The 12002-nt window shown below is 35.7% G+C and overlaps 2 protein-coding genes across 2 annotated transcripts; both read right to left on the reverse strand.

Annotated features, from left to right (window-relative positions):
• Positions 1-1116: 1116 nt before the first annotated feature.
• Positions 1117-2303, reverse strand: LOC142978368 (uncharacterized). The gene has a single exon (XM_076122789.1). It carries the CDS (start codon positions 2239-2241, stop codon positions 1267-1269), a length of 975 nt encoding a protein of 324 aa, XP_075978904.1. The 5' UTR covers positions 2242-2303; the 3' UTR covers positions 1117-1266.
• Positions 2304-7794: 5491 nt separating this feature from the next.
• LOC142978381 (uncharacterized) lies at positions 7795-9598 on the reverse strand. The gene has a single exon (XM_076122810.1). The coding sequence runs from the start codon at positions 9393-9395 to the stop codon at positions 8418-8420; it is 978 nt and encodes a 325-aa protein (XP_075978925.1). The 5' UTR covers positions 9396-9598; the 3' UTR covers positions 7795-8417.
• Positions 9599-12002: the final 2404 nt, after the last annotated feature.

A 12002-nucleotide genomic window follows, 5' to 3' on the forward strand; every position in this document is an offset into this window, starting at 1 on the left:
TACGTACAGACTTGTCATTTGTGTTCGAATCACGAAACAGGCGCGCTAAAATGGAGAGGTGGCATTTACACTCGGCTCGCCTTATACGAGTGAGTTCTGATTAGTACAGGATCGTATTTTACTCAATAACTCGCTACATATAAATAACAACACTAGCAATAGGAGTAAACACTACTAAAACTAGCTCACTTAGTATTTTGATCAAAGAACAGAGTCTACATTCGCGAAATATGCAATACGTTGAGTTGATATCTGGAATGAAAATGTGGAAAGTCGACTCCATTTTTTTTTATAAATATGACATCCTTTCGTTTACGAGACTTGACAGATATTTTTATAAATTATTTAGGCTGAACATTTACATTACTGAAATATGATAATTTTATCTAATCTAGATTGTCGAGAATTGTTTCGGTTACGATTAGATTTGGAGCCACACCTGTGAAGACAGCTGTGCAGTGAAACTAATCACCGTTAAATAAAATTGTAGATAAATATTAGCTTAAGTCCGATTCCGTGTCCGAATAATTTAATATAGCGTGTAATACAAGTCACGATGTTGCTCAGTCGGAGCGCGTTGTGCGCGCGTCGTTGGAATGCGAGCGCGGCTCTGCATTGTATGCGCTTGCGTTCCCGTACACCTGCGCGCCCGTGGGAATCCGACATTTTCGGATTAGTTCTTAAGACTTCTGTAATTGGGCGTGCCGCGCAATGAAATGAATATTTTTTAAACATTTATTTTAAATGATAGAGATAGAGACAGACGTAGGTGGTCTTTTCTCAGCTGGGTAGACTACCAATTTAAAATTACCATTGAACGCTCCTTTGGAATAAAAAAGTAGAGGTGTACCTGTTGCATTAATCAATATCTTATAAATAGTTTTTAGTGCAACTTAACATCGAAGAAATCTGTAAAGTTTCAATGTGCAGACAAGATACGAGAATGTACCAATTTTTCATGAGTTAGACCACTGAATGTGAAACCCTTCAGTTCTTCTGAGAATTTAAAGTAATGAAATATTGTGATAATAATATAAAATAATGTCTTTTTGTAATAACATTTATTATTTTACTTAAAACATTTAATGATAACAAAGTTGTAAAGATATAAGTCAGTATAAAAACAAATTAAATATTTAAAATCTATTAAACCTTTATAATAAAATCGATTTATTACACAGAAGTATAAATTGAATATTAAAGCAAATAATGTACACACATTTAATACAGTAAATTATTTTTATCAGAACAGTTTACGACTACACCTTACGAATCTTCTTCAGGTTCGGGAGAATACTTGAGACCAGTATCATTGAGTGTGGTCACGACCCACGCGTCTCTCGCTACTAATCCAGACTGTAACAGTTTAACAGCAGCAGCAACGTTGGCGCCGCTCGTGTACCCCACGTACAGACCTTCCTTCTCACCTATCAAATGCTTGTACTTCACAGCCTCTTCATCCGTTACACTAAGTGTACCATCCATGTAATCGTAGTTAAATAACTCGGGAACATATCCATACCCAGAACCCTGAAGTATATGAAGAGGTTTTGTAATTGACTCGCCCTTTATCGGTTCAGCTCCGGCTGGTTCCACAACATACGATTTGATCTCTGGATTTTGTTCCTTTAAATATTTTGACGTGCCCATAAAAGTACCCGCAGTGCCAACTGCTGCAATGAACGCGTCCACGTGATGTCCAGTTTGTCTCCATATTTCGGGCCCGGTAGAGTTGTAATGTGCTTCAGAATTATTTGGATTCTTAAATTGGTTAACAAAGAACGCATTTTGTTCCTCAACCAGTTTTAAACCAAATCGTTCAACAGCTTTCAGATCAGCAAATGTAACCCTTCCTGGGGTTCCTTCTACTTGTGGGACTTTAATGCATGTAGCGCCTAGGGCTTCCATGTGTATTGCTCGCTGCGCACTGTTACCTGCCGACATACCGATGGTTAGAGGATGTCCTAGCACAGCACACACTACGGCGAGACCCGTGCCTTGATTGCCCGATGTGATCTCCACTACAGGCGAACCAGGCTTCAATACACCTGATTTGCGAGCTTTGTCGATCATGCCTAGTGATGAACGGCATTTGATGGATGCACCAGGATTCATAAATTCACATTTCGCCAGTATTCGTCCGGGTCCGGGATGAAGTCGGTCGAGTGCAACGATGGGAGTATTTCCAATTAGTTCCAAGGCTGACGACTTAATTTCGTTAGGCTCAACGTTTGGGGCCATGTTGAATCGGTCTAAGGTTTTGTATAGTGTAGTTGAATACGCGGAAGAAGGTAACTGCACAGAACAAATGAAAGTGATACTGAGGGAAGCGAGGCTGTGATTTCTTTTATATGATTGTGCAGATTCATTCTGAGCTAATGCCGTCATTGCGGTCAATGATGGATATTGTCGTTGATTAATTGGAACATCATATATTTTTGACTACTTAAGACTTCTTCACTACATAGTATAAAACAAAGTCGCCCATTTTGTCTGTAGTCCCTTCGTATGCATAAAACTTTAAAACTACGCAACGGATTTTGATGCGGTTTTCACTAATAGAAAGAGTATTTTCTCCGACAGGTTTTTATATATAATTGAAATACATTGAAACTATATTAGCTGAGTTATAGCGATTTATGTCCAAGAAGTCAGAAAAAAAATCTAATTGAAGATTGCATTTGTGCGTGCGCCGCTTATACCGTTGGATACAAGTAAGAACAATGTATAGCAAAAACATTGGTCTTTATTAGTTCTACAAAAAAGTCCGCGATGACATATATCCAGCTTTTTTATTTAAGTCACAAAAACTACTTTTCTGTATTAAAAAAACATTTAATTCGTTGGGTGATGTTTAACTGGTGATATAACCAATAATACATATATCCTTATCAAAATAAGTAAGTTCATCATCACTAGCATTTAATTTAGATTATTTTTGCAGTTTACAGTGTGTTATTTAGACATATAGTTTAGGAGATATCACGATATTAGTATTGCGGCACGGTACGGGCCGGCCGCGATCGACCGGCCCGTACCGTGATACCGTGATCGGCCGGCGACTTTGATCTATACATATAAGACAAAAAAAAATCTGTACATTACTTAAATATTTTTTCCAAAAACTGATAGGGGGGGCGATCAAAGAAGAGTCACAGAAACCAAAAAACTTTTTAATATTTTAAACGCGGTTAAGGGAAAGAGAAGTTATTGTGAATTGAAAATTAGTATCCAATATGTGTTGGTGCGTTGACTGTATTTGTCGAAGTAGCGGGATACACGCAAACGAAGTTGCGCGGGTCAGCTAGTTAGAAATAATTTATTGAAACAGCATTCAATAAAGTAGGTGTTTTTATTGTTATGTACACCTGTATGCAAATAATAATTGAGATAGTTTTCCTGTACCTATTACAAACCTGGATTTCCCTAATATCCCAATAGAGAAAATATTCTATACGTGTTATTATTCACAATAGAATTCTATTATCTATTTGCCTGTCCCACTTTCATAAATGCACCATGTCATGCAAGCAATTGCAGGTATTATTCATAGGGGCTCTATCAAAATCGAACATTAACGCTATGCATAGTGTTGTGATGTCGCACTTAAAGTTTAATTGTACCTAATTTGGCTAGGACTGTCCTGTTACTACAAAAAAAATCTTGGGCTTACTTGCGTGAACCCTGATTTGAAGCCAGGCAGACCAACCACGGCTTCCAGAAATAAAAGTAATAATGCATTTTCCTTAAATGTGATTACGTAACTATTATAATACCTTTCGTATCTATTTAAAAATAATTCCAAAGGAAAATGTACGTATTATTCCAACTTTAAACACTAAACTAATTATATTTGCAGACGGCCGTAAAAACGTAATATAACATTTCAATTTATTAGGTTCAGAAAATAGTTATTTTAATGTTTTTTAATTATAATAAAATATCACATTTTTCCATGGTAACATGATAAGTAGACCACTGGATTGATAAAAAAAATCTAATTACTCCGTCGTAAAAAGGAAATATTTTTACGACCTGCCTCAATATCTACCAAAATAGTAATTAGTGTTTACGGATAGAGCATTGATATTAATCACTACAATATTTTTTATCTCTCAATCTATGGGATAGACGCACTTATCAGTTACTGATGAAATACTCACACAGAAAACGTAAGAGTGTCTGTACGTCAATGACCAAAGTCTAGCAATGAGTCATATTTGAATACCCAAGTGATATCACGGAGGTAAAGGCAGTGGGTGGAACCGACCGCGATACGGGAAGTGCAGTATGATAGTTCGAGCTGCAATGAATAATCCTTGAGTACCATGCTTATGACATAATTTTGGATATTGCTTGCCAAAAACTGTCTAAAAACCAAATTAGCATTATAGTGTTGAACTTCATAGTAATTAGATAACTTCTTACGTATTGAAGATCGTTTTATCTGCCTCATTTTCAGGTCGGGCAAAGTACATATTGTATACGTACCATACTATTTAACTATGTGTGTTCTATATTGTGTTGGAATATTCTAAATAATAGTTCGGAGATTGATGTTATTAATCTCGGCTATGGTGTTCTGTATATAGCAATAGACTACTAACTAATATTGTCAGTTTTGTAGGAGGGCAATCCTACAAAACTGACAATATTAGTTGCCATAAGTGGGCACTTTAGCCCACCGTTGGGTACATTGCTTAAAAAACTAGTCAAGTGGTATTCGTAACTTGTAATCTGTTAAATTAAATGATGGAGCCTATATATGGCAGTATTCCTCTTTACAGATGTGTTTTACTAAATTTTCATGATGCACATTCACAAATAAGTACAATGAATTGCTACTTAAATATGATTAATTTGTTTACACCTTACTGGGTATGGGTAGCAAGTCATACTAAATATGGATACTTAAGTTATCTATGTTATGTGTTGGAAAATTAGCATTGTCCTTATAACACTTCATAATAAGTCCCTAAAATGGTGACCGCTCTAGGCCGATTCGTCAGTGAATTTGTAAGCGATAATTTCGAAGTTTACTGATCGGATTTTTATGCGGTTTTTACCAATAGATAAAGTGATTTTCGAAGGTTTTAGTGTTTAGCCCGGGCGTGATGTAGAGAACCTTCATATAAAGATACGTAAAAAAAGCAATGTATAGGTATAATAAGATGTATATCAAACAAAACTGTTATTTGTTTAGTGAAACAGTTCTGTTACTATTGATTTTGTCATTTACACGATATAAGTATGATTAGATGTGAATATCCCTATTACGTGATCAACTCTTGATCTTGAACATGAAACACCCACTTCAAACTATATGACACACAGATCAACACTATCTACGTTTTTAAGTATGGATTATTTTTATGCTGCGTAATATGATATTTATTTATTCGACTGCCTCTTTGAATTGGGCGGTAGGTCTCGAGTTTGACTCCCGGAATAGTAGTTTATGTCTTTTTAATCTTGATTTTTTCAAATAGGAAATGACTTGTGGTTTTGAAATTGATTTATATTATTATCTGATTAATATACAATGAAAAACTGTACTCAACGTTTTAGAAATGAGACTTTGGATGCACATAATATATATGTAGACATGATTGTATAAAAATATAGGTACTCGCTTTTCGCCATTTACAAAGTGAGTAATGAGTCTCACGTGGTTAATAATATTTGTAGAACTTTGTGCAAAGCTGTCCAAAATAAAATTTATGCGTAAAGAAGAATCATCCACGTGCTTAGACCTTGATCAATCATTGTTTGACTCTAATTAAGAATATTGTCGGCAATTAACGATCAGGCAATATAAAGATGTAAGCATCGATATTTAGAGATTGTGATAATACCAATTTAGGATACGAATAATGAATTTTAAATAGGTCTTTAAGATTCACACTGCATCATAACGAAACAAGTTCCATTTATAAAACCAAGTTCAAATGGCTAAAATCATATTTATACCATGAACATCTAGTCTAGAGTTTAAACTTTGTAATACCTATCTAAATAAGGGGCCACTGTTGTGATCGAGATAGAATTCTTGCTCATAGAAAAGTTTATTTACGTGCAGAATAAATCAATAACAAAAATCGACATCAATTAATTACATTACGAAATAAATCTCTTGTAATAACTAGCTCTTGACTGCATGGAATTTGAAGTGACAACGACCTTCTTAGAGGTTGAGTACTCACTTACCTTCTTACATTACGTACTTACTTACTTATTAAATATTTAAATCACTATACGAAAAGTGGCCAAATATTGTGAGTATTTTTACTAACATCTAAATGTATAACTCAATGGTGACATAGTGATCTATCAACGCACAGTCCAAACCACTGGACGGATCGGCTGAAATTTGGCTAATAGATGTTATGACGTAGGCATCCGGTAAGCAGGATTTTTATCAATTCTACCCCCGAAGGAATGAAAGTTTGTATGAAAATTCTGTTCTAACCTAACTCCGAAGTCACAAACCACGAGGACGAAGCCACGGGTTTTGCCCGCGGCTTCGTCACTAGATATTTATGAATCTCTTAATAAAATTTCACGTAGTTTCCGATTTGGTTGCTGCTGTGCAACGTTAATATAAATAATTACGGCATTTTTTTATACTTTCCTTCTAATCGATATTCAGGTACGGCAGTCAGTTTCAAAGAAACCAACCAACTGGGTCGGAAAACCTTTAAATAATTGCAATGAGTAGGTAAACAATACACAGTCCTCACAGTTCTATCACTCACATAGCCCAGTAGTATAATATACAAAAGAAGAGCTAGTTGCAATTTATCAATCGTAAACGATTTCTTAGATCTGTTAGAGGGCCAGGCTATAACTCTCAGGATGTAATAGATTGAATCAATAAACGTCATCGTGACCTTGTCAAGAATATGATTTAGGAGTCTTTATTCTAATGCATCTCAGACACAGAGCACGTCTTTAATTTGCGTAGAATATGATTTGCAAGTGGTTTACGACAAGCCATAATCCGTTCATTATAAGGTACATGGTACATGATTAGTTTACTAATGATTTCTACTAAGCATACCTAGCCAAGCATTAATTGCAGACTGTACAAGGAACAAACTGAAAGGAATATAGTGGCCGAATACTGTATTGCCATATATTATAAAACGCTGAAAACACACTTGAACTTGAAATACTTGAATGCTGGTAACAATTGAAAGTCGTTTTAGCATAGGGTCCAAAATTCGCTTTAGCTTCATTTTTATAGAGTCGTGTCTTTACACATTGTGAAACGCCTTGCGGTAAGAGAGAATCTTAAAAAAAACTTTGCCTGTAACTAGGGGTCGAATTCGTCTCTCGAATCAAGTAAATTGACATTGGATTTTCCTTGTCTCATTATATCTATAAATATATTTTCAGTAGTAGCCTAAAGCACAGAATAATAAGTACTATCCTAAAGTGTGAAACGTTGCAGCTCACCTTTTCGAACCAACAGTTCGTTTTGAATAGTGCGAGTATGTTGTGACGTACACCCATTTTTAACATCGTTAGGGAAGGAGAAAGACCAGGAAGGCTGACTCCACTACCATATGGGATTCATAGCATGTAAGAGAGAGAGAGAGTGATTATTATAAGGTGTGCCTCTGTTTGTACCTTCGAGTCTAATACGCATAATGTTATGTACTGCGCTTTACAAATATGGATTGCAACGAGTTTACACGTTACTTATGTAAATGAATTGAACAAGGTTTTCACTTACGTTCAGCCTTCATTGAAGAACAGGAAGTGGGTGAAGGTTATGAAATGATAATGAAATTAATATAAACAATCTTTATTTGTTTCGTGTTTTATTAAATAAGTCATAAGTTCCTGTTTCATATAAATACAATGCACAAAAAAAAATTAACCTTAAAATAATTTAATTTTATTCTTTCGAAATAGAAATAAATATTGTAGGTACAACAAAAAAATACAAAATTTTAAATTGTTATGAAAAATAAATACATTAACTTAATAACGATACCTACAAGTATTGGTAATTATAATTAGCGTTATCATAAGTTTGTGACAAACAATGAGTAAATTCTTATAAAAATTACTAATGAGAATCTACTTCACAAACAATCTTACTGGGACTTAGTAATACACTCGAGTATTATTAGTATCGAATAAATAATGTAAATAGAGGTTAATATTGTGACTTTACGTAAATGTCTTTAAAACCTAATATTAGAATAACATAAACCACTTATATTAAGGCCCGATTTCACTTCTGAATAAGGATGACATAGTTTATCAGATGGAATGTTGACTGTTGTTTTCGTACATTGACTATCTTTCGGATAGCCACCAGTAATCCGCCGTGAAACTGGCCTTTAATGAATGAAATTTTGATACACAATTTTAATAGTAACATGATACAAGTAGTTAAACCTACTTTAATGTTGAAGTTCGTCTGGTACGGGAGTGTACTTGAGGCCGGTGTCGTTCAGCACGGTCACCACCCACGCGTCCTCAGGTAGAACACCAGACTCCAGGAGTTTGACGGCAGCAGCAACGTTGGCGCCGCTCGTGTATCCCACGTACAGACCTTCCTTCTCACCTATCAAATTCTTGTACTTCACTGCCTCTTCGTCACTTACACTCAAAGTACCATCCATATATTCAAACTTGAATAAATTAGGTATACATCCATACCCTGAGCCCTGTAGCAAGTGAAGAGGCTTTGTTATCGGTTTACCTTTGATTGGCTCAGCACCTTCAGGCTCCACAACATACGTTTTTATATTAGGATCTTGTTCTTTCAAATACCTCGAAGTCCCCACAAAGGTACCGGCAGTGCCGACTGTTGCAACGAAAGCGTCGACGTGTTGTCCAGTTTGCTTCCAAATCTCAGGTCCGGTAGTTTCGTAATGAGCATCAGAGTTACCCGGGTTACTAAATTGACTAACGTAGTACGCGTTTTGTTTCTCAACCAGTTCTAAACCAACTTTCTCGACAGCTTGTACGTCAGCGAGTGTCACATTTCCGTAGGTTCCTTCCACTTGCGGTACTCGTATGCATGTTGCACCCAGAGCTTCCATGTGGATGGCTCGCTGTACACTGTTGCCTTTCGACATAGTGAGTGTCAGGGGATGTCCTAGCACAGCGCACACTACGGCGAGGCCGCACCCTTGATTCCCCGATGTTACCTCTACGACGGGTGCTCCTGGTTTTAGTTCACCAGATTCGCGGGCTTTTTGAATCATGCTCAACGATGAACGACATTTAATAGAAGCGCCTGGGTTCATGAATTCACATTTTGCCAGAATTCGTCCGGGGCCAGTGTAGAGTCGATCCAAAGCCACAATGGGAGTGTTGCCAATCAGATCCAATGCTGATGATTTAATTTCGTCGGTTTGTTTGCTCGGTGCCATGTCGAATATTTTAAATATTGTTTACTTCACTGATTAGATATACTGCAGTTGCGTAGTACTGATGAGAGCAAGACTGTATGTCACTTAATTTTTTCAGTAGGTCGAATTTGGTGTGACTGTAGCGCGGGCGCTTGTGATCGAACTGTGTCAAGCTCAGCGCAATGTCGTACGGACACTGCCTCACTAACGAGCAGCTATTGATATTGGTATAGTTTATATAGTTCTTGCAATTCATAACTGCGCGTATCTCTCTTATTTGTGTGCGATGAGCACGGCACTACGGTTAGTGTAGTGTGCATGTACGTTACGTTCATTTGATGATTTGTTATTTATGTCTTCTTTAAGTACTTAGCCACCTTTGTTAATATACTATGTACACAACAATTAAAACACTCGAAACTCAACCTTATTCTAGCAACATAAGAGCTAAATAGACTGATCGATCTCATGATTTAAATTCACTCATTAATTGGAGCAATTTAAGAAACGATTTACTATGATAAACGTCGACTATTGATATGAGTTTTACTTTGTAACCTTTTTTATGGTTAACATAAGATCATAACGAAAAAATGCAAATAAAATGCCAAAAAATATTTCTTTAAAACCGTCTGTCTCTCATTGTTTTTTCCTTAGCCTGGAGCATAACATGAAAACATTGCTGCGCAAAAGCCACCTTATTTCAGAAAATAATAAAAACATCTAACCTGAAAATGAAACTCTTTTGGACGTCCTTATATTTATAAATAAATAAATAAACATGGCATTACAATATTTCTCTAGCGGTTTATTATCTGTAATCCTTTATTTATTAGCAATGTTAGACGAGAGTTTTTATGTATTGCATGATAAAAGTTATCGCAATGTTTCCACTAAACAGCTGTAAAGCATTTAACAACACAATAAAATACGATTCTATGAATGTACAAGGTATATCAAGTACAACGGTCAAAATTTTAACCACAGCCATTAGAAAAATTATAAAAGAGTAATGAAAACAAAAACAAATATAAGGTGACGACAACCAGTGCGGCAACCAGGCGGCCGCGGACCAATAGTTTCATTTCATTTTATTTATTTTTGGGAAACCTACAGCTAAAATATAACTTTAGCGAATATGGCTAATAACATGTTATCTGTATAAGCAGTTCCATGATGAGACAAAGGTCTTTTCCCACATTTCATCGCCTCTGTAGGAAAGCCTAATGCTATTTTGCTTCAACTGCATTTTGTCATAAAATATTTTCGTTAAATATCGAGAGAAGTGGAAGTCTCCCGAGTCAAGAATAGTTCCAGAGTACATATACAATATCAAATTTATGATTCTTGCATAAGGTTGAAGATATATCAAAGGTATTCTTTATCCTAAATACTTTGGTACTAGTATAAAAATATGATAATGATATAATTGGTTTTAACAAGTTGCACTTTTTCTTTGACAATCAGGGATTATCTTATAAACCTGTATCTATTTTATCTACCAATCTATAATTGTTACTAATTATTGTTTAAAGAAAGTAAGAATGAGTGGGCACTATCTTTCCTATTGTCACACCTATAATATATTATTTATTAGGTACTACTTTGACTGCCTCTTTGCTGCAGACAATGTTTAATGCTACTGTATGCAAGTTAAATGCAAATCTTGACGGAGAAAATAATGATTTGAATTGAATTTAGACACGTACACATGATGGTCGGAGAGCACGTCAAACCGTCAACTTTTGGCTTGAGTCTGACCAGATTAGAGCAGTGGGATGATATGCCACATCCCTATACCGAATACTTATAGGTCGTTAAAAAAAAACGTTATAGTAGATCTGAAAGTTTTGTATTCAAAATGTTTGGATGTTTTTGCTCAATCACGCCAAAAAATACGTCACAAAGATAAGACTAAAAAGAGATTTCCGTGTCGTGTGCGGCGCATATTTACGCGGTGTGAAAAAAAAGAGCACACGACACAAAAGAGATAAAACACAAACACCACCATTTGTTAAAAATAGATGACTTGTGTCATAATAATAATAGCTTTGTACACGTGCTACTGTCTGCACGGGTCTTCTGCCGAAATGAGAAAGTGGTGAGGCTTTAAATCCACCACCCACATTTGGGGACTTTGCATTCCTTGAAGAACCGTATTAAACAGCTCTCAGGTAAGTCTGTAAGGTATCACCAAACACTTTTTGTTTAGGTACTTATAGAGCAAGTGACTAGTATTTTTTAAACACTAGTTAGTTCAAAAAGTCGTCAGTGTGTTGCCCTAAGTTTAACCTTTGACTATTAAAATAGAATCGTGATCAGTTGAGTTGTCGACGTTGGCATAACAATAAAGTGTCAGTGTAGTTCTAAATGCCTCGTGTAACCACGAGATAGTCAAGTAATCTTAAAGTTGTGCCAATGACATCTCTGATCCCAATTACTCTTTTCAATGCCAAGTTATTTTTTCACATTCAAGATAAGTGTAGTTAAAATTAATAATAAAACACATTTTTAGATAATAATTTGTAATTATCAATTGCTTAGTGAACCTAAAAATTTGCTGAACCACTGTGCAAACGACATCTATTATAAGTAACTAAGTAGAATAGTTTTTTTTTTTGTACTGAA

The sequence above is a fragment of the Anticarsia gemmatalis genome, chromosome 14 (genome assembly GCF_050436995.1).
Source record: "Anticarsia gemmatalis isolate Benzon Research Colony breed Stoneville strain chromosome 14, ilAntGemm2 primary, whole genome shotgun sequence".
Classification (NCBI taxonomy): domain Eukaryota; kingdom Metazoa; phylum Arthropoda; class Insecta; order Lepidoptera; family Erebidae; genus Anticarsia; species Anticarsia gemmatalis.